Below are 24145 nucleotides of genomic sequence, written 5' to 3'. Positions count from 1 at the left end.
TTATTAAAATGGTTGGTCTTATGAGTATAACATGTTATCAATATACAATATCACTATATCATGTTAATTCCACACATCATAGAAAATTGCATAATTGTTCTTTTTGGTACAGCTTCTGGACACACATAGTTGTGGATCCACACTCTCACCACCTTCCTTAACGGTTTATGACTGTAGTTCATTGGCTAAAAAGAGATCCAACACAGCCGACTGATGGGATTGGTTGCTTCAGATCTTCTAGGCTCCAGACATGAAATTGTATCTTGAAGTGAATTCTTTTTTACAGAAAATCCGAGTGACATCTTCAAATAACATGCTAACATAATCTGGTGCTGAAGAGACACAGACTCCCCACATTCTAATTTTTTAAGTATTGTTTTGTTTTCTCTGAAACACCTAAATACTGAGTATGTAAAAGGAAATGTTATGTAACTGACTCGACCCTGAAGATGCATATTTTCTGCTTCTCTGGCCTGCTGCTGTTTCTGAATATAGAACATTCATTGATAGTGACAATTTGAAGGGATTTCTAAACTAAAATTCTACTAATATTTTAACTGTAATTGAAATTAACAATTTTTATCAAAAAACTGACAGCTGGATTTATTGATTTGATGACAACTACAAAGACACCAGACACTAAAAAAATGCAAATAAAATGTGCAATAATTTGCAAGCCCTTTATTTTATTCACAATATAAAATATGTCAAGTGTTTAAAATAACAATTCAAAAAAGGTAACTTTTAATTTGATGGCAGCAACATGTCTCAAAAAACCTTTGAGAGCGCCATGTTTACTACTGTGTAGTCTTTCGTCTAACAGCAGGCCGTTTTCTAGGCTTTTTCTTGACACTGAGTGTGATACTGTACACCAAAACCTGCTGCCTTGCCACTGCCTATCAAAATCATGCCCAGAAAAAAAGAACGGCAAACCAACTGCACAATAATTTAAACTTTACATGAGAACAGAAAAATGACCACAGTGACACCACGAGGAAAACCCTGAACGTTTACCTCGATTATGAATAATCTTAAACCTTAATTTTAGAATAAACCAAAATGTAGTGTATTTAATTTAAAAACTGCCAATAGGAAGCAAAACATCAGAATGCTGTTTCAAAGAACAAGGAAAATTATTGAACGACCACACACACACACACACACACACACACACACACACACACACACACTGTTACTAACTACACTCAGACAGCAGCAAAATGAAATTAAACTGAATCACTGAAAATGAGCCAGGTCAGTGAATTTTGTTAACTCAAACTCAGAAACTGTTCACAAAGAGAGGTGGTTTCTCACTAGGGAGGGCTTGCTGCTGCCCCCGACTTGGGCCAGGATAAGCGGAAGAATGGATGGATGGACCTTTACTGCTTAGATAAACACTGAGTATTTTACAATATATCATTTTGGAGCTATTGTTGTATCAAAAACATTTGTATATTGGATTTTGCTAAATATCCTGGGCACCACCCAGTTTCTGTTGCAGCTGTTCATTAAATCTCTTCAATCTTGCAGCCTCCGTTTATGATGGGTCGTTACAAATGGCTTGTTAAGGTGCTGTCAGTGGGTGCGGAGTGTAAGGGTGAGGACCCAAATGCAGAACAAAAGAAGCCAACTTCAACAAAACGTGAGTCTTTTCTGTTCATATGGTTATGAACAGAAAGCCTACAATTACAGAGTCTTGAAAGCAACTAACCAATAACTAACCAACTTTTTTCACAATGGCTGTGGTGCTAAGAGTCCAGCTCAGGTCTGATGTAACCTGCAAGTAGTTTTGTACTTGTGAGATAAACGCAGACGTTACCAGACAGCGCCACATTATTTCACAGGACATGAAAGCAAGCATGTTAGCGTTTGTTGTTAGACATGACTACAAGAAAATTTTCTTATAAACTACTTGTCATAACAGATAATCAGTACTGATTCTTTTCCCCTTTGGTATCCAGAACAAAACACCACTGCTGATAATGAGGCGAAGTAAGTATCTAATGATAAACCAAGTTGCATTTTCCACCAGTTTGTTAAGTATTTTTCTGTTATGCTTTCTTCTTGGTTTTTACTCTTTAGAAACAACATTCCTAAGAAGCCACGCTTCTACATTGAAGAACACAAGGTGAGACACTTTGTATTTTCAAATCTTTTGTTTCTGTCTTTCCCGGACCTGGGCCTGCTGAAGGTTGCCAGGGATTGGCAGATGCAAGCGGACTTGGATCAGAGGCTCTGCGACCAGACTTTGTCCTTTGGTCTAACTCCCAAAAACTTGCGTATGTCATTGAGCTGACGGTACCACGGGAGGAAGCAGTTGAGGAAGCATTTGAGCGTAAGAAGATGCGATATGTCAACTTGGCAGCTAAGGCAGAGGACAGAGGCTGGAAGATCAAGGTGCGCCTGGTGGAAGTGGAGTGCAGGGGCTTTGTTGCCAGTACAACAGCAAAACTGCTTAGAGAGATTGGGATCAGAGGACAGGCACAACGGCAGGCTATAAGAGAACTGGCTAACACTGCTCAGAGGACCAGTCACTGGCTATGTCTAAAAAGGGCTGACATCACTTGGGCAGGTAAGGCAGTCAGCTAACCACGATACACATGCCAAGGATTGATCGACTCGTGGCGGGCCTGCCTCAACAGGGGGCGTCAAAAGGGTAAAACATAACATTAGAAGTTTTGCTGGTTGACTGATACAGCTGCCTCAGGGTCTCCTGGGGACTGTGCAGTTAACCTCATGGTAGTGAAACTAAAAGGAGGAATAGAGGATGTACTTCCTGAGACAACTGGGGAAGTACAGTCTTCCACAGGAGCTGCTGATCCAGTTCTACACTGCAGTCATTGAGTCTGTCCTGTGCTCCTCCATCACAGTCTGGTATGGTGCAGCCACTAAACAGGACAGGCGCAGACTGCAGCGGACTGTACAAGCGCCCGCCTGCCCTCCATCCAGGACCTGCATCTCTCAAGAATCAGGAAACGGGCAGGGTATATCATCACAGACCCCTCACACCCTGGACACAGACTTTTTGACCTGCTGCCCTCTGGCAGACGGTATAGAAGCCTGCAGACCAGGACCACCCGACATAGGAACAGTTTCTTTCCTCTCGCCATCTCCCTCCTAAACAGTTGAACAGTCACAATGCTCCCACTGCCAGACTGCAACTACACCTTATGTACATTCTGTGGTATTCATTCCACTTCATTTCATTTCTGTCATCCTGTATTTTATGTATAGATTTAGATTGTAGATTTACATTGGTTATTTATGGTTGGTTTACACAGCTTGTGTATGTTTGTGTATGTATGTGTATCTGTATATATCCACACGCGCGTGTGTGTGTGTGTCTGTGTGGGGGTGAATTGTGTTGCTTACATTGTTGAGATGTACATTGCTGTGCTTGAGAGTCACCATCCACCGGAACCAAATTCCTTGTATGTGTCTGCGCATATACATGGCCAATAAACGCGATTCTGATTCTGATTCTGAAAAGAATAGGAAAGAAAAATGTTCTCCCCTCTGCTCTTCTTCCCTTTTCTCGGAGGCAGTGGGGAGGTAGAGCGTACAGCCCGATCTGGCGGGGAGGTGTGGAAAGCCAGATCGGGCGCCCCCCTTCCGACTCTCCTCTCTGCTCTCTCCTATCTTATCTGACTTACTTGTCTTACTTCTCTCTATCACCTTTTCTGTCCCTTTGAAGAAATGAGGCTCCATAAATGTTAAAGAGGTAAGTATTTCTCAGTTGCAGTGAATAAATAGAATAAACTGTAGAAAACTAAACAGCAGAAAGAAGAAGAGAAATAACAATTTTAACATAAATCAGTGACACACTCCAGGGCCTGATCAACCCTGGCAGGGCCTCCTTGGATGAGGGTGTCAAGTGATAATGGCTGAAACACCCGATGAATCCAAGGTCCACTACTGACGATGTGTCCCAAATTTTAATATGATAATTTAGATCAGATTTCTAATCCCTAAACCTAACCAAGGAAAAATGGCAGATTAGCTTGGGTAAAAGAACGGAAGTCGAGGCACACAACGATGTGTGCCGCTGGTAAAGTTTCTGGGCCGCTTTTCCTCATAACAGCCATCCCCAAGATTTTCTCCATTTAAAGCAATGCATTGGCAGGGATTGTAACATCTAGTCCTTTTACTGAATCTGAATCAGTTGCAAAAAGGATGGGCAGATTCTTATATACTGTGATTTTGTGACTTTCCATAATTACAGTATGTTGACTTCTTTGAGGCTGCGGAGTCAGAAACAGTTCTAGTTTTGCTGGCATTTTAAAACTGACCTCATAGTTGGCTATAGCAAAATAAGAATCATTATTATTGTAAAAGAATAGCAGTGGAAGTTTATTACACCATCCACATGTGCCTCTGCTCAGTTCAGCTACAGTTCCCCTGCTGCTCTTCATAGCAGGTCACCTGCACGATTCTCCACGCATCACCTTCACACACCAGACACCACAGCTCTGTTTTCCTGACATACACGCACTGTGTGGGCAGTGGAGATATGTCTTTGCTCACTGGCAAGATCAACAGTATACACCCTCACAGTGGTACTATGTTAATATCAAGCCAGCTTGATTTCACATTTTAAAGAAAAAGACCTTTGATTTTTTGTTATGCTTTTTTTTATTCAGGATGCTTCAGATGCTATAATCATATGCTCATCTTAAATGTGACAGAAGTGGCCACATAGGTTATATAAGGGTTATTGTTATCCTTACTCCCTGCTAGTATGATGACTTAGTTTAAAAAAACAACAACAACAACAACAAAAAGAGATTTTCTACAAACTTGCAATGAGTGCAGGCTACCTAAAATATCATCTTTTGCTGAATATTTCTTTTTTATATTGGGTTAAGTCAAGCTAATCCAGTGGTTAATATTCTGTGTTTACAATGAGTTCCCACAAGTCAGATTTGTAAAACAGTAAAAAGTCACAAAAAAAATGTACAGAACATAAGAAATGGACTCCACTGTCTCACAATTTTAATTGAAAAAAATTCAAATACTACAAAAAATCTGAGTCAATAAAGATCAAATAACTTACCTTAAACCATGTTCTTGTCTTCTGAGTAAAATAGTGTCCAAATCAATGATGAACAGTAAGAGAAACAGTCACATAAAGTACTCAGTTGTGTATGATTCTTCCTAACCAACATTATTATATAATGTGTCTTCTTCGCATACCCTGTCTTCAGAATTGACTGTCTGTAAAGTGCAATATTTTCATAATATTACTGAAACTGTTCTAAGAATTTCTATCAAAACAGCGGATTTTTCAGATGTCAGATGTTCCAGATGTGATTATTATTAGTCTACTTAAAATAAGCTGTCCTTGACTTTCACCAATAATAATAAATTCTTTAAAAATGTTCTTAAATACCAATCAAGCTTTTTTCACCACAAGGAGTGGGTTCAGTGGTATTTGTATCATATCACACTGAGACTCAAACTTGTCCGAGGCTTTTACTAGATGCATCAATAGTATTAATTCCAAAATCCTAGGTGCCTTTGTGAGTTATCGCATCACAAGATATTCAGAAACCTTGACCTAGGACCTTGACCTTGAGACTGAGGTCACTAAGATTTGAACTTATCGAAGATTATTAGTAAATGCACCTATGCTGTGACAACAGGACCCCATCAACATTTTACAGCTAAGGGGTAAAAAAGAAAGAAGAAAACTGAAAACCACACTGGAAGCTTCAGATCAAGCAATAGTCTCTAAGTATAAACAAAAGATTTTAAGTGGAACAAGACAGAATATTATAAAAGATCAAAATATTACCACAGAAGATCAGAAGAGAAAAACATCAGGTACTTATCTTTCATGAAATTAAATCTTGCCCATGTGTCTCTGCCGGTGTCATAAAGGCAAAAGAAAATTTAACTAAGTGTCAGCCACCATGCTTGTTTACCATTGTACCAAATTAAATGTAAAAGAAACAAAAAACCCAAATCCTGCTACTTGATATTGTGTTAGTTGGACATAGTTTGTCTAATTCTTTTGTTGTCTTGTTTTTTTGTCTTCACAAAGGTGTTTAATGATCCCATCCATGGTCACATGGCATTACATCCAGTTCTTGTCAAGATCATAGACACGCCTGAGTTCCAGAGACTACGAAACATCAAGCAACTTGGGGGGGATTTATTTTGTTTATCCAGGAGCGTCCCACAACCGCTTTGAACACTCGATTGGGTATGTCCACTGGTTTTCACACATGTACACCTATTTGTAATAAAAATCCAAAAGAACGGACAGACTGGGTTATATACTTCACAAAAAAATGAATGGAACACTTTTTTAATCAGAGTACAGCATCAAGTCATTAAAACCTCTACGATATTGATCTGGTTAGTTAAGTAGCAGAGGGGGCTCCTAATCAGTTGAAGCTGCTTTCGTGTTAATTACATTAACAACAGGCACAATAGAGGGCAACAATGAGACAACCACGAAAACAGGAATGTCTTTACACATGGAGGCTTTTTCACTAGTTGCATTGGTTAGAGTCACAGTTGCACTCCATATCAGTATATATATATCCAGCATGATTTTTTTTTCCTGTTGAGATCGGATATGTTTTCATTGTTATTTAATTGTTTTGGTTTGTTGTTGTTTTGTTGTTTTGTTTTTTGCAATGTAATAATGTACTAACTGAAAACAATTAAGCCAATGCAAAGACTGTGTGTGTGTCCTACATTTTGCAATAAAGAGTGGCACATTTAGCTGGTGAGCTTGCAAAAGCTCTGAAGATGAAGCAGGAGAAGCAGATCGAGCAGTTGGAGGAGTTGAAGAAGTTGAAGCTGCTGATGGAGTTGACGCCGGAGGAGTTGAAGTTGAAGGAGTTGAAGCATGATGATTTGGGGATGTTGGAGAAGTTGGAGAAGTTGGATGATAAGGAGTTGGAGGAGTTGAAAAATTTGAAGACTGAGGAATATGAGAAGTTAAACAAGTTTAAGAAGTTGAGGCCGGAGGATGTGGAGAAGTTTGAGAAGTTGAGGGAGTTTAAGCCTAATGAGTTGGAGAAGTTGAAGGAATCACTCATCAGTGACCGAGATGTCCTCTGTGTGCAGATTGCAGGTCTTTGTCATGACCTAGGTAAGCAATACAAGCATTTTACATATCACAAATATTATATTGCAGATGGCCATCATAGGGTGTGATTAAACATGAAAATAAAATTAAATATCCCCATGTCGAGTACTATGTTGACCTTGACCATTGATGTGGCTAAAACTAACACATTCTTAAATGAAAGCAGAAGATTAAACCCATGTGTTTGACAGGATGAACATTTAATGGAACGAATTAAGATATACACTATCCTGTTTACTGCACTGTAATTACATCTATAGAAGTGCCTGTCTATACTAGCCAATGTGCAATGCCTGAAAAGAAGTTATAGAAAATAACCCTATGGTTCATATCATATTTTTATTTTGTCATATGAAGGACACGGGCCCTATTCTCATTTTTATGACGGGATGTTTATGGAAGCAATCAGAGACAAAAAAGGCAAAGAATTCAATGGGAAGTGGGAGGTAAGAGTTTGAAGTAATAATGGAAACACATAAAACTTACAAGAATAAATGAATTAAACCACAGTAATCAGTTATCTGAGCTTTAGAGGTAACTGGTTCTAAACTTTGCAGGAATCTGTACTCCGGTGTTATGGTTCTAAGTTTCTGCTTGAGTTGTACTTCCCTTATAATTGTTTGATTGCCTGCACCTTTATTTAGTTCGTCCTAGCTATCTCTCTTCCTTAACTGCCTTCTGTCTAAATTCAGAGGTTGCAGGATCACCTGATCCGATGCCATACAGCTAGGCTGCTAGGGGCATCCCATGATACACTGAATGTTTCTTCATCACTCACCTTATTTTCACTGTGTTTATACACCACTCTGCATTTTATCATTACTATTAATCCCTGGCTCTCTTCTAAAGTGTATCTTTTTCCCAGTCTTCCTCCTCTCATCCCAAAACTGGATCCGGCAGATGACCTAGACATGACCTAATCATAAGACCTAGTCATGACCCTTCTACTTTTCTACTGAGACAAGTTTCTTAGGCATGTGAAAAGTAGCCTTGTGCATCTTGACCATGTTGGCCACCTTCACACACAAAACCTAGGCAGTTTTATCCACAGAAAACATAATCCAAACTAAATATAATTCCCAGCTAATCAGTGGGCACCTCATGTGTATGAGGATGTGCCTGACTCCATTCAAGCCCAGGTTTAAAATCCTGGCAGGAGAATTCACGCAAAAAAAGTGAGGGAGTTGATTACATATGGAGAGAAATTTGCCTCAAAAGTGTTGCAATCCATACAATATGATCCACAATCCACACAAAAATATGAAGCAGTACATCCAAATCTACATAAATACTGATCATATACCAGAAAAATACAAGGCAGGAGGATCAACCAACTGTACTCCACTGAACCATCCAAGATGTACTTTCAGTGGCATGGGAACAGTGTGAGGACAGCACCACCAAGGCTGGAGACGGGACAAATACTGGGACAAAGAAGTAAATAATAACGTAGGTCTGGAAGCTGACGGCAGCCACTGGCAGAGCTGACTGCACTCCATGAGCGTCTGGCAGCACAAATGACAGGCTGGATGGATGAAGCACACCCAGAATTGCTAACTGAAGGCCAGTTAGTCCTGATCCCAAAGGACCCCCAAAAGGAACCAGTCCCATCCAACTACATGCCAATAACCTGCCTCAGTACCAAAAGGAAGCTCCCGCCAGGCATCGTTGCAGTTAAAATGAACAGGCACATGGCTCAATACATAAGCAGGGCACAGAAATGAATTGACAGGAATACCAGAGGAGCAAAACACCAGCTACTGGTGGTGTATCACTTTGAATTCTATTATACATAGTCTCACTTTGCTTTACAAAGCCAGTGTTTTAAATGTAAAAAAAAAAAAAAAAAAAAAATCGCCCCCACTAAAACACCCACCTGTGTATTCTTGCAGCATGAGGATGCCTCTGTTGAAATGTTTAATCACCTACTGGACAACACAGATGGCCTGAAGGACATGATGAGGAAGTCTGGACTGAAAATAGAAGGCGACGATAAAACTGACCTGAAGTTCATTGAGGAACTGATCAGAGGACCTCCGAGGGTCAGTTGGGTGAATTAAGTATTGTCTTTGCTACACAAGTGAGTGTCTAATGTTTCTCGTCTGGCTTTGTCTCCACAGTGGCCGTATAAAGGTCGAGATGAGAAAAAATCCTTTCTCTATGAAATTGTGTCAAACAAGGAAACCGGGATTGATGTTGACAAGTTTGACTACTTTGCCAGGTGAAGCTTACTTTATGAAAGAAAAATTCACTTTTTGATGCAATATGCAAAACTGCTTTGTAGGTTTTTCTGTATACAGATAGTTAGAGTTTCTATCTGAAGCAGACTTGGTGGGGTTTCTTGTGGGGGCAATATTTCAATGTTTCCTCTCTCCCATCTCAGGGACTGCAAACAGCTGGGCATTCCCAACAGCTTTGACCATCAGCGCTTCCTCATGTTTGCCAGGGTGTGTGATGTGGAGGAGGATGGGCGGAAACACATTTGCTCTAGAGACAAGGTATTGACCTCTGCTTTTTTTAAATCAATTTTTAAGAAGAAATTATTTTACCTGACTGGCAATGACTAAACTTTGCTGTTAACAGGAAATAGAAAATCTGTATGACATATTCCACACAAGGCTGTCTATCCACAGAAGAGCCTGCCAGCACAAGATAAAAATGGCTGTAGAAATTATGTGAGTACCTACAGTTCCATTCTTAATACTACCCAGAATTTAGCTTTATCTGCAGTTTTGCCTCTGAAGTCATATGTTTGGTCATTATATATCCAGGATCAAAGATGCCCTCTTGCTAGTAGATGACCACCCAGACTTCAAAATTAAAAGTTCAAAGGGAAGATGCTTTCTCTCTCTGAAGCCAAAGATGACATGGAGGCTTACATAAAGCTGACAGGTAATGGCTTCAATCTGTGCGGATAAATTATAAATTGTCTTTGCATGCACTTTTTTTAAAACTGTAACAGTTTTTATTTTTCTCATTCAGTGTATTTCAGATAAACCATCTTCAAATACAAATCAAATTGTTAAAGATTGTGGACAACACTCAAACAGAACTATGTCCCTTCTGACTGACATTCATTATATTTAGTAATGTTTGCTATAATAATTCAGTTACGGTTTTTTGTGATACAAATTTATGTAAAAGAATTGTAAGACCCTACTGATGACTTTGTGAGCTGTTTCGTGTTTGAACTTACTTATCTTCCAATTTATCTGTTTACTCTGTAGATCATGTGATTGAAAGAATACTCCACCCCAAGGAAGAAAGGAAGGAAGAAGAAAACTTGAAGGAGGCAACAAAGATTCTACAGAGGGTCGTGAAACGGGACCTGTACCGCTGTGTGGGTCAAGCCAGGGTATGCAGTTTTTATGTGCCTGTATTACAAGTGCATATTTCTATCACAAGAATAACTTGATAAATTAATCCCAATCCCCAAATCAAAGGTGAGAACTACAGACTTTATTTGCATGTTCTGTGTTCTTTTTTATGCCCTACATGAGACAAATTTGGCTGTGTAATGTGTCATTTTTGTGTTGCTGTCCCTGATGTCAGGCTTCTCCCAGATAGGTTTTCTGATGAGATACTTAGGGTTTACTGGAATATCCATGAATACAAGGAAAAGAGAGAGAAGTTTACAGAACCATTTACATTTGGACAAAAGGCCAGAATGCACAGAAATTGCTGCTTACACCAAAAAAAACCATTTCATGTAAGACAGTCTAAATCGTCATCAGAGGATGAAGCACTGGCTGTCTCAGACATGCCTGAGCTTCTTTCGTGCAGTCTTGTAGTTTTCGATGATTCGTCAACAAAACCTACAATATTATTTTCCTTAGTTGAACCTGGGCAAGCATGGGTTGGGGGGGGAAACTAATAAGTTCATCATAACCAAGCTGCTGCTAGGGAACAAAACAAAAAACAAAATCAGTTGTCAAGGTGTGCTGGGTCGCAGGGAGCATGAGGACCCAAATGTAGGACTCCTAACACAACATAATGAACGAAAAGAGGCAGCTTTATTGGTGGATATGTAGAGCACAAGCTAAATACAAAATTCGGAAACTAGAAAGTAAAACTTGGAACAGGAGTGATGAGGGAACGAGGAGCACCGAGCAAACACACAGCAACACGACAATGAGCAGAGGGAAACAGAGGGCTTAAATACACAAAGGATGACGAGGGAATGAGACACAGGAGGGTGACACAGCTGGGACTAATCAGACACAACAACAGGGAGGAAGCAAAACTGAATACATGAAACATGCATGAGACTGTCAAAGTAAAACAGGAAACAAAAGAAACACACTAAGACTCGGACTGACTGAACATTTATAACAGAGGGTGCAAGAGACATGACTGGGAAACAGCTGAAACAAACACAGAGGCAGAACTAAACATGCATGAGAGACATGACAGACTATACATGACACATGGACACAGGGAAGGCAAGAGAACAGAACCAAAAATAATATTAAATCAAAGAATATGAATTAATCAAAACATAAACACTGGGTCACAGACCCAATACCATGAGATCAGCCTTAGAGGTTGGTGATAGCATGTGGTGTGTGCTATTCTGACACTACCTTATCACACAGCCCTATGGGAACAAGGAAGGCATAAAATATTACTTTCCATGTATGCACTAAAACACCAAGCTGTAAATGAATATTTATTATGAAAAAAGTTTTGGAACAGCTCAAATTTGGTGGATGACAAAAATTCTGTTTGAAATAGAGAAATTGAGTAAAAATAGAGTCTCTTTAAAAAAAACTGTAGTTTCATGTAATTGTTCTTTCTGTGTGATTTCTGCACTGAATAAATCCTTTTTTCTTTCCATTTCTTTCTCAATTCAAGAAAAAAGAAGGAAGAGAAAAATGGAAGGTAAGAAAGAGAACGGCTTATAAAACAAAATTAACAAAATAATAATAATAACACACATGTTCTCATCTCCATCCTTCAGGAATTCAAGGAAAATTTGAGAGAAGAACTGTGTAAACAGTTTCCTGAGTGTGGGAAAAAAGATTTTGAAGTTATTGTGAGTTTTACTAATCCATCAAACATTTCTTAAATGTTCAATTGATTTAAAATATGTGTCCAAGCTGCACTGGGCATTATTTGCATGTGAATATAAACACAGGTTTCTCTGTAACATTTGATTTTAGGATGTCCCTTTTGACTATGGGATGAAAAGTAAGGACCCCCTCAGAAAAGCATATTTCTATCGCAAGGATAACCCAGATAAAGGAGAACCAATCCCCAAATCAAAGGTGAGAACTACATCCTTTATTTCAATGAGCCATGTGTTCTTTTTTTAGGTATCTCCATAAGACAACTTTGGCTGTGTATTATGTTGCTGTCTGTGATGTCAGGTGTCCAGGCTTCTCCTTGATTGTTTTTCTGATGAGATGTTTCGGGTTTACTGGAAGAACCATGAAAACCTAGAAGGGGAAGAGAGAGGAGAAAGAAAAGGAAATCAAAGAAGTCTTCAAAAAATGGTGCAAGGACAATGGCCTTGAGGTACTACTTTATTCTATTTTATTGCATTGATTGGCATTGTTGTAGCAAATCCACTTAGCCAAGAAAATGGACAGGACATCAGTTATACATGATAGTCTTTTGATGAGACCTTAGAAAAAGGGTGCACCACACAAAAAACTGTCCAACATCAGAGCAAAATATTAACAGCTCTCAATAAATCTGTTACTGGCAATAAAACACTTACAAAATAACTGAAAACATGCTGTTATCAAATCAAATAGACTGCAGAGTTACAACAGGCATTACTATATAATAAGTAAATGATGTGAGTGCAAGCAGGAAAGCTGCAGTTAAAAACTGTCTATCTTGTTAAAGACCTGAGATCAGATTACACTTTATAACTCTGACATGTTAGTGGGACTAATAAGCTTTATTTATAAATACAGATTGTAGAAGAGAGGTGATGACCATGACACCGACACCAGTGCTGCTGGTCAAGCAACTCCAGGAAATGACCAGTCGATCTGAACATGTGAAAGATTCAAATATCACGTTATTGTGTGACTCTAGGGACTGTAGGGAGTTTTATATTTTTAATATTAAGCTGGTTTGAATCAATTAATGTAGTTTGGGTATTTTAAATGTTTAAATGTTAAATTCCATTATTTCATTTAAATCTTAACTATATGATTTAGTCTAGATATTAAATGTTATCAGAATATTAAAAATCGAATGACTTTTAATCAGTTTTTTGTCAGTGATACAAACTGATACAAACTACTTCCTTCAACATGTATTAATATGAAATAAGCTCTTGATAAACTAAAATTAATCATTTATTTTACTGTTTCGACTACATATTGCACATTTTCACAAGAATCAAACTAAATAGATCACCTGGTTTCAATACATGCAGTTTTGTTCTGAATTACTCATTGTGTGGAAATTCGTTATTTATATCAGGTCATCGCTAAATTAAATCTACAAAAGGTTTGAATCTTTCAGCTTTTTTCTTGTTCCAATTTGTTTCCTGCTGATTTCTCGAAAAATTCAAAATAAAGCTCTTTTTCTCTTGTGTTTTGTGTCATTTGTGAAGTTACAGTTCTTTCAACTTAACATTTATCACATTGTCCATCTCTCGGTGGCTGCTGCCGGAAAAAGATAACCAGAATGCAAAACCTCAGCTGTCTCAGAATTTTCTTGTTCTCAATTTTTAAACTACATCATATAGCCAAACAATGTATTACAAAGTAACATGTAACAGTTGTTGAAATGTTAGTATTTGACACCAGGCAGAGCTCTTGTAATAATAATGTAATTAACGCATTTTATTTTGTATGTTTTATTTTTATGTTGAGCATGTTCACATTTTCCATTTTGCATACCGGATTGATGTACTGTTAATTTGATACATGAAAAATAACCGGTTAATTTTGTAAGTTTAATGTAAGGGCAGAGGTCACTTCCTGTTTTGAGAAAAAAGGTCAGAGAAGCTGCTCATGGTGACGGTCAGCCGTGTAAAAGTCAAGCTAAAGAAGAAATAACAAGTCCTAAGTTCCAAATAAACCGTTTGTCTACTTGCAGGCCAAAGTGGTATGTTTGTTTGTATTTTGTGAATTTTATATTGCAATTTGTTTTAATGCTGAAATATAATTTTCTTGTACATTTGTATTCACCAGTGCTACGGTGTACGAGAAGCAAAGTAAACATCAGTAAAGAAGAACTCTCGTGTCTCTCGTCCAAGTGTACAAGCCGGCATATAACACATTACAAAGTTACATGTAACCCCGTTAAATACATCTGAATCAGAGTCTGAAGACAATGAAGAGAGGAGGAGGCTCTTTGCTGGCTGGTAGTAAACAGTTCAAGAAAGTAATTATTAATCTACACAATAACTGTCAACTATAGAGCTTTTTGAAGAAACAGTAACAATAAGTTAAAAAATAGTTTTATTTACCTGTATGGCTCAAGGACAGTCGCCAGTTTTTGGAGTTTTACCTGCTCTGATGGAGTTAAAATGACTAGGTCGTGCTTTTGTTTGTCTCAGCAGCAAAAAAAGCCTCTTGATTCTTTAGTGGACAAAAACAATATCCAGCGTTGAATTCCACCATGTGGAAACATCCTGTATGAATGGCTCTCTCAGTCTTGTGTGCTCCTGGTGTAGTTCCTCCATATTAGCAGGGCTGTCTGTAATGCATCAAATTTGGTTTGTTTTTCAGTGTCATAAAGCTGTTAAATTTTACTTGAAATATTCTTTCGGCACAACAGTTGGAAAGTTGGATCACTTGACGCTAACTGTAGTATGATACTTGAGTCAAGGTGGAGGACACACTCTACGGCTATGAAAATGATCACATGTCACGCTTCCTCACAGCACAACAATCACACTATCTGATGACAACTGGCAGCCTTAAAAGGAACCCCGGCTATTAAGACATGTTTGCACTAAAATATATATTGCGCTTTTAATAATCTATATGTGGTATTAAATTTACGCCAAATGTTTTCCTTTTAAGCACATTTTATGTATATAACTGATTTACCATTAGGCCGCCATTGTTATATACTTCTCAATGCATTCTGGGTAGTGATGTCATGTGGTTGCACCGCATTAAGTTCACAGTTAGCAGCGCACTGGAAATGACTTCTGTTCGACCTTTCCAGTTTGAATGAGAGCAAACTGAGAGAGAGGATGAAAATAGTCAACCAGTATCTAGTTTAGATGAAGATGAAAACCAGATGAAGATGATGAGGGAAAACTACTGGTGTTTTTGCGCAACAGCTTGCCAATGGCAATGGCGACTTTGTTTTAAGGAGCTCATTTAACAATCTCGCCACATTAGCAGACCCTAACACTCTCATATCAAAATTTGATCTTTTATAGCCATCGCCCACCTGCCTGTTATAGTTTGTTTATACATGTTATGTCACTGTTGTCACTGTTGTGTGTCAAACAAAATGAATGTTAGTGACATTTGTACTTAAGTTGAGTGTACATCTTTTTATTTGTAATGATGCAAAAAACTTGTGTTTGAAAAATAATTTGGGTAGTCTTTCTTGTGGAGCCATAATATGTGTCAGGTTCACTCTCATGTCGATGTCTCGGGTTGAATCCAACACAGCAGAGAGAACATCTACCATCACAGCTGCCATGTAGCGATAGTCTTTTCCAGCAGTCACTGGTCTGGCTCTGAATGTCTTGTGGACTTGAAATTTTGAACTTGGGTTTGCCAACACTTTCCCCATCTTGATAAACAACCTGTTCAAAAATCATAAATATGAAAGCATATTTAATACAAAATTCCCAGCGTCACATAGGGGTGAGCGATAAGGCAAAAATATAATATCACAATTTTAATATCACAATTTTGTTTTCATCACCATTTTAGTTGAGTTTGTAACTTTTGTCATACTCAGAAGAGTACTGCTATCAGTGTCTTCATAAAAACTTTTTAGCTACAAATTTAATGTTCATCATAATACATCTTATTTATTTTACTTATTTTAATAATAATAATGATGATAATAATAATAATAATAATAATAATAATAACAACAACAGAATAAAACACATAACAGAACAGTGACAAAGTGAAGAACAATAAAAACACAAGCACATGATAAAATTAACAAACAGTGGGTTCACAGTGAATATGCAGATTTCAACAGATGGATTTTGAGTTGAGATTTAAACTAGGTGAGAGAAGCAATGTGGGGGTAGAGAGTTCCACAGCCTGGGAGCAGAGTAGCTAAAAGCTTCTCCCATTGTGGTGAGGCGGAAAGAAGGCAGTGAGCTGGATAGAAGAAGAGGATCGAAGTGAGCGGGCAGAAGAGGTAGTGCTTAACAGATCAGAAAGGTAAGGAGGAGCAACATAATGAATGGCCTTAAAGGAGAGCAGAAGAAGTTTGTATATTATCCAGAATTTCACAGGGAGCCAGTGAAGTTCCTGAAGACCAGGGGTGATGTGCTGTTAGGAGGGGGTTCTCGTAATGATGCGGGCAGTGGAGTTTTGAACCAGTTGAAGCTTATGGAAGGATTTTGGGGGGGGGAAGACTATGCAAGAGAGAATTACAGTAGTCGAGGCAGGAGGTAGCAAGAATGAACAAGAATGGACGTAGACTAGGTGGAAAGAGAGACGTAATCTTTTAATGTTCCGTAGATGGAAATAGGCAGAACGGGTGAGATATTTGATGTAAGATTTAAAGGATAGTGAACTGTCTAGGATGACACCAAGGCTCTTAACTTGAGGTGAAGGGAAAACTGGAGTTATCAATAGTGAGTGAGAAATTATTTGCCTTCAATAGGTTGGATTTAGTGCTGATAAGAAGGATTTTAGTTTTATTCTCATTAAGCTTAAGAAAATTAGAACTGAAACAGGATTTTAATTCAGATAAGCATTTTGTAAAAGGAGAAGGTGGGAGGGAGTAATCAATATCAGTTGTATCTTGCCAATATAAGATTAGAGACTATATAAGTGAAAAAAGTAAATCTTTGTCTAGTGTTTTTGTGTTAATGCACTTTGTCAGATGATCAAGGTCTTTCAAAAGCCGCTTGTCTGTCACAATCTGCACGAGTGCATCTCTGGACTGTGTCATCAAGGGGGTTATGGGCACATTGGTGATAATGTCTGTGTCCCCCCCATCATATTTCTTTTCAAGATTTTCTTATTTAATCACTAGTGTACATATATTTATATTTATAGATACATATATATTTAGTCATCTTTTCTTTTTTACCACGTCTCTCTAATATTTTGCTCTTTACTATTTTTCTATTTTTTTTAAAATTATTTTATTTTATTTTATTATATTTTCTTCTACTGTACCATGCTGCTGAGTAACTGCTGCTCGTCAAACACATTTCATTGCAATGTTGACCCTGTGCTAACTTGCATATGACAAATAAAACTGAAACTCAACTGAACTTACTCTCCGGTAACTAACCTTTCCTAATACACGTTCAACGACTTTCATGCAGCACAACCAAAACAGTAACATTGTAACAGAGATCCTGAACACATCACAATAAAATATCATACGATATAATCACACACAACACACACACACACACACACACATACTTTGAACCCACACTGAAGTGTTTTTATATATGAGAAAGCATGTAACCTATGTAGTTATAAGCCACTTGCTGTATAAGATTTAATAATTAGGATTAATGTGTGACCTTTGACCGTGTCATGACCTGTTGTGATAAGCCAGAACAAGGGGTAGTCGGAGTCCTGACTGGCCTTTGGCCAAGACCTTGGCCGCTACCTGACCCCTGCAGCTGTGTTGGGCGCGTGGGAAAATTACCCAGCAGCAGGGGGCGGGGATACTGGTCCCTATATTAGGGGACCAGAGGACACTCCCAGAGCTCTTTTCCTCCTGCTGCTGCTACCTGTCCGTCTCTGTGTTGCTCTGCTGTCTGTGCTTAAGGCTGTACACCCTGGGGTTTTGCTTTGCTTGCTTTCTGCTATGTAATTCTCTTGCTAAATGTCTGTATGTATTTTTCCTGCTGTTCATATGATTCAGAATAGAATAGAATAGAATAGAATAGAATAGAATAGGATAGCCTTTATTGTCATTGTACAGGGTACAACGAAATTGGAGTGCCACTCCCTGGGTGCAAAAATACAATAATAAATATAAATGTAAAATATAAAAGGTGCAATAAAACAAACAATAGTAAGTACAATATATACAGGATAGCAGCATTAATATAATGACAGTAAGAATAGCAGCATAATAATTGACGGTGACAGTATGGAGTAGCTAAGCAGTTTCAATTGTTTTGTGCTTATTTACTATGGTGATAGCTCTGGGAAAGAAGCTATCCCTGAATCTGTTTGTCCTGGTTTTATGTGACCTGTACCGTCGGCCTGATGGTAATAGTTCAAACACTTGATTGCTGGGGTGAGAATGGTCCTTGATGATATTGCCAGCTCTGCTGAGGTACCGAGAGTTTGCAATGACCTCCAGGCTGGGCAGAGAGCAGCCAGTGATCTTCTGGGCTGTGTTGATGACCCTCTGCAGTGCTTTCCTGTCTGCAGCTGAGCACCCTGCATACCATGTTGTTAGGATGCTCTCTATGGTGGCTCTGTAGAATGTCACCAGCAGCCTCTCCTCCAGGTTGTTCCTCCTGAGCACTCTCAGAAAGTGGAGACGCTGCTGGGCCTTTTTTACCACCCCCGTGGTATTTGCAGTCCAGGAGAGATCATCAGAGATCTGCACACCCAGAAACCTCATGGAGTGCACCCTCTCCACACAGCTCCCGTGAATGTACAGTGGGGCCGGGTCTGCTCTGCCCTTCCTGAAGTCGAAGATAAGTTCTTTAGTTTTCGTGGTGTTCAGTTGGAGGTTATTAACTGAACACCACTCAGTCAGTCTGTTGACCTCATCTCTGTAGTCCGACTCATCTCAGTGTATTACACTCTGTTCTAAGAATTCTACTCTTTTACAGAGCATCTTTTTGAGTGTCTTGATTTTAATTGGATCTAAAAGGGTTGGATCTCCACATCGTTGGTGGGAGAAGGTTATCAGGATGGCTTCAAAAATTGGCGACCACAAACCCTGCCAATAGTAATACTGGAAAAACTGCTGGAAGCTGTGATCATATGCCTGTCCATACCTGACGTGAAAACATCCATTCTACACTGAAAGAAAGTTTTCTTCCCTCACAAATGTGCTGCTGAAGATCTTATTATGTGTCCCTGAATAAAAACATAATTTTATGATCAAAAAAGGAAACACTGAAATCTTAATTTTGTTTCTTTAGGGTTTCACACCCCCTTTCTTTTGGACCCCATTCTTGATGGCCATTGTGTACAGTTTCTTTCATCCTAAACATCCTAAACGAGGCTCCCTTTCTCTGAAACAACGAGACTCCCTCGTTATGTGATTCAAGCTGTTGAAAACACATTACAGAATTACAGGAAGTGTTTTACATGATCTGGGTCTGAGGTGATTCCGAGGAGCTTGCAAGCACATTATGGAGCCACTAAAAATGCTAAAATTATTTTGTGAGCATTTTGTTAGCACCTGACATAATTTCACATAATATCATCCAATGATAACATCCATCATCAATCTCAGAGATGATGGCTAGTTTCATTAACACACACACACACACACACACACACACACACACACACACACACACACACACGGGACCTCATACGCGTATTCTTCAATTCATACATGATTACGTTCACATACTCACTGATATATCACAGCAGTGCTGTTGTACAGTGGATGACCAGCAGATGTCAGTATTTCCAAATGAGCTGTTGAACGGGGCTTCGTGTGATCTGCGTTTTGGCGAAGCAATTGGCCGGAAAGACTCGACATATTCACGGGGCTTTATCACAGCATCACTGGTACTGTAGTTAGTGTAATGACACACGATTACAGAATAAGCATGTGAAACACATTCAGTCACATCAGACTACAGCAAAACAAATACAACAACAACAACAAAAGATCACGTGAAGGTTTCCACTGTGAAAGGAAGAAAAACTTCGTGATCACTCGGGAGATCCGGGAGTGCTTTACTACTATTGTTTAGTTCATAAGCAGATTTGGTAAGTCAAACTGTTTTTTCACGTTTTCCTCTCAAGGTGTTTATTCATCTCGTATACCTGTTTTTAAGAAACTCTCATGTAGCTTTGGGTTTATGTCCAGGCTCAGTGGGCTTTATAAAAGAGCCTTTTCTTGTATTTTAAGTGATTTCATGTTTGTATGCCAGCTTTACTCACAGGAGAGTTCCCAGATTAATTTATCAAACCTCCGAATTGTGCAAAGTTGTTTTTATAAACAGTTTTATATATTAGACTGAATACATGTCATACTGTTACAGTGCTTAACACATTTATTAGACCAGCTGTCATTAAAAACAAGAAAGCAAAAATATTGTTTTTAAATTTGTCAAAAACTTATTTAAGACTAAAAGTTAATGAAATCACTGAACTTAATTTATTTTTCTAAACCCATATTTTGGCCTTCACACTGGACTAGTTTGAGAATTCAGAAATTATTCAGACATAACTTTCAATCACTGAAACATTTTTGTTCTAAAGCAAATTAAATAACTGCTTTAATATTTTTTCTACTTTTTTTGTCAAACAGTAAATGTGAAAATTGTGGATAACAAAAATAATTATATTGTATCATTAAAAATATAATTTTAATTAAGGACCTTATTTGGAAAAAAATCATATTATCACAAGATTTAACATCTCTTTTTTCTAATTCATAAAGAAGTTAATGGTTGTGTGTCTCTGTCTTGGTTGATCAAGTCTGTATCAATACAAAAACACATCAATACAAAACTCAGAAGGAACAGTACAGTATGGCATGAAGTAAAAACTGTTCAGTGGTGATTTTCAAGCAGTCTTTAAGTCCATAAGAAGTTGAGGCGTGTCCCGGTTTGTTCTATTTTGTTTGCCAGGATAATAATCTCATACATCCAGTGTTAAGTTAACTTTCTGCTTCTTAATTCAGATAAAACTGAGGTTATTGTACTCGGCCCTGAAAATCTTAGAAATATGGTGTCTAAGCAGATTCTTACTCTGGATGGCATTACCTTGGCCTCCAGTAATGCTGTGAGGAACCTTTGAGTCATTTTTGACCAGGACATGTCCTTCAATGCACATATTAAACAAATATGTAAGACTGCTTTCTTCCATTTGCGCAACATCTCTAAAATTAGAAACATCCTGTCTCAGAGTGATGCTGAAAAACTAGTTCATGCATTTATTACTTCCAGGCTGGACTACTGTAATTCTTTATTATCAGGATGTCCTAAAAACTCGCTGAAAAGCCTTCAGCTGATCCAAAATGCTGCAGCAAGAGTACGGATAGGGACTAGAAAGAGAGAGCATATTTCTCCTGTTTTGGCTTCCCTTCACTGGCTTCCTGTTAAATCCAGAATTGAATTCAAAATCCTGCTCCTCACATACAAGGTCTTAAATAATCAGGCCCCATCTTATCTTAATGACCTTGTAGTACCATATCACCCTATTAGAGCACTTGGCTCTCGCACTACAGGCTTACTTGTTGTTCCTAGAGTATTTAAAAGTAGAATGGGAGGCAGAGCCTTCAGTTTTCAGGCCCGTCTTCTGTGGAACCAGCTTCCAGTTTGGATTCGGGAGACAGACACTATCTCTACTTTCAAGATTAGGCTTAAAACTTTCCTTTTTGCTAAAGCATATAGTTAGGGCTGGACCAGGTGACCCTGAATCCTCCCTTAGTTATGCTGCAATAGACGTAGGCTGCCGGGGATTCCCATGATGCATTGGGTTTTTCCCTTCCAGTCACCTTTCTCACTCACTATGTGTTAATAGACCTCTCTGCATCGAATCATATCTGTTATTAATTTCTGTCTCTCTTCCACAGCATGTCTTTATCCTGTTTTCCTTCTTTCACCCCAACCGGTCGCAGCAGATGGCCGCCCCTCCCTGAGCCTGGTTCTGCCGGAGGTTTCTTCCTGTTAAAAGGGAGTTTTTCCTTCCCACTGTCGCCAAAGTGCTTGCTCATAGGGGGTCATATGATTGTTGGGTTTTTCTCTGTATTTATTATTGTGCTATCTACTGTACAATATAAAGCCCCTTGAGGCGACTTTTGTTGTGCTTTGGCGCTATATAAATAAAATTGAATTGAATTTAATTGAATTAAGCCAGTTAAGCCTGAGTGACTAACAATAATTACATCTTGGATATAGAAAGTTCACATTTTTAAACATAATAGAAAAAAATACATTATATATAATAATGTACAACACAATCTTAAAATAGACCAGGAGCGATACTTATGCTGTGAGGTCCCTGCCTCCATGTTATTATGTTATTAACCAGTTTATATACAGTATATTATAACTTATCTATGAACAGGCAGAACATCCTCTCTTCCTCGCTGGGTTCATGTTTCTCATTATGTCACACATCATTTCACCACGTCTCACACAGAATCACCACCAAGACACATCACAAATCCTGTCAATGATTCACTTAATGTTTAAACCACTGAATCAGGTACTGAAGCAGTGACAGACTGAATGAAGCTTCGGATGTCACTGATCATGTGACTGTGGCCAGACAAACCAAGCCTTGACACGTGCTTCAGAAGCACTGTGTTGTTGTTTTGACACATGAGCTGGAGCTTCAGCTTCAAACAGACCATCATTGAAAGTGGAGGTCTTTCCTACAGAGAAAGAGAGTCAACAGCTTTTGTAATAGGCAGCTCAAAGAGCCACAGCTTCTGGCACAGATTTAATATCAGTGGCAGTAAGCAAGACTTTGAGTTGGAGGTTTTACAGATCTGTTTGCAGCAAGAAAACCATAACTATGACATCAAAACAAGAAAAAGAGGTATACCTAGGCCACGACATGTCCCCATTGGACTGCTGAATACTGGAAGGTGTTATGGACTGATGAATCAAAATTTGAAATCTTTGGTTCATCATGAAGGATTTTTGCGCGCTGTCGAGTAGGCAAAAGGTTGGTTCCTTACTCTGTGGCATCAAATGTCAAACATTAAGGAGGAAGAATGATGGTTTGGGTCTTTTTGTTGGATACAGGTGACTTTTACAGAGTGAGAGGCATCCTGAACCAACACGGCTACCATAGCATTCTCCAGTGGCCTCTGGTATGCATCTAGTTGGTCAGGGGTTCATCCTACAGTAAGATAATGACCCAAAACATAAGTCCAGGCTATTACAGATCTATCTTAGGAAAAAAGAACAAGAAGCCATGCTTGACAACATGGAGTGGCCAGCACAGTCTCCAGACTTAAACCACATCAAGCTGGTTTGGTATGAACTGGACAGAAGAGTGAAAGCAAAGCAACCCAGAAGAGCCACACATTTATGCAACAGTTAGGAAGACCTTTCTGAAGAATATTTGGCTTCTGATGTAGAAAGAAGGGCATGAACGCATTTACCTGTTATATCTGTTAAAAGAAGCTACTTTGATGAGTCAGAAGATTAGAAAACATTTGGTTTATAAATAGATTCTATGATTTCATTTTTAACTTAAAAAGTTGTTATTTGTTCTGTGCTTTCATTCAGAGAACAATAAGACACTGAAGTGTCAGAATTTCAATAAAAAACTGGAAGAACTGGGGACTTCTCACACTTGACCAGTATTGTAAAATCACAAATACATTTTCATTGACTGTTTCCTTTTATATCCAGAATGCTTAATGTGCAAAACTGTAATCTTTGGTCATTTAAACATTTACAGCACTATGGAGAAGCACTTGAACATCAAAGATTTAAACAAGGTGATGTAACATGAAAGTATCTTATATAATATGGTCTTTGGTTTGTGGTCTAACTTACTGTTGTGATTAGCACTATATAAAAATGTGAATTCATAATATATGTGTATCAGATTTGTCTATGTAAGATATCATTTGATGATCTTTGTAGGGAAATCCAATCTTTATATTAAACTCACCTTAGACATAATGTCAGTAGGCTGGCCAGCTGCCAGTGCCTTGGTTAAAGGCAAGGTGACAGAAAATTTGGCATGAGGCACAGTGTTTACTCACCAAGAAGTGAGTGCTGAA

General features: G+C 38.5%; 1 protein-coding gene and 1 non-coding gene across 2 annotated transcripts in view; both read left to right on the top strand.

Annotated features, from left to right (window-relative positions):
• Nucleotides 1-24145, top strand: part of LOC109194484 (deoxynucleoside triphosphate triphosphohydrolase SAMHD1) — a 103649-nt gene that overhangs the window by 3795 nt on the left and 75709 nt on the right. The window contains exons 2-9 of the mRNA XM_019349711.2: nucleotides 1531-1642; nucleotides 1962-1992; nucleotides 2083-2128; nucleotides 6044-6205; nucleotides 6720-7105; nucleotides 7460-7548; nucleotides 8995-9144; nucleotides 9223-9323. Of these exons, the coding sequence (XP_019205256.1) occupies nucleotides 6760-7105; nucleotides 7460-7548; nucleotides 8995-9144; nucleotides 9223-9323 (686 nt within the window). The 5' untranslated portion in view covers nucleotides 1531-1642; nucleotides 1962-1992; nucleotides 2083-2128; nucleotides 6044-6205; nucleotides 6720-6759. The remainder of the gene's footprint in view (nucleotides 1-1530; nucleotides 1643-1961; nucleotides 1993-2082; nucleotides 2129-6043; nucleotides 6206-6719; nucleotides 7106-7459; nucleotides 7549-8994; nucleotides 9145-9222; nucleotides 9324-24145) is intronic.
• Nucleotides 11994-13618, top strand: LOC102076820 (uncharacterized). Its single transcript, XR_003215433.1, has 3 exons — nucleotides 11994-12369; nucleotides 12472-12619; nucleotides 13027-13618. It is a non-coding gene; the product is annotated as an uncharacterized LOC102076820 (transcript).

Source organism: Oreochromis niloticus, linkage group LG20, assembly GCF_001858045.2.
Source record: "Oreochromis niloticus isolate F11D_XX linkage group LG20, O_niloticus_UMD_NMBU, whole genome shotgun sequence".
Taxonomy (NCBI): domain Eukaryota; kingdom Metazoa; phylum Chordata; class Actinopteri; order Cichliformes; family Cichlidae; genus Oreochromis; species Oreochromis niloticus.
This window is presented reverse-complemented; position numbering and strand designations above follow the sequence as displayed.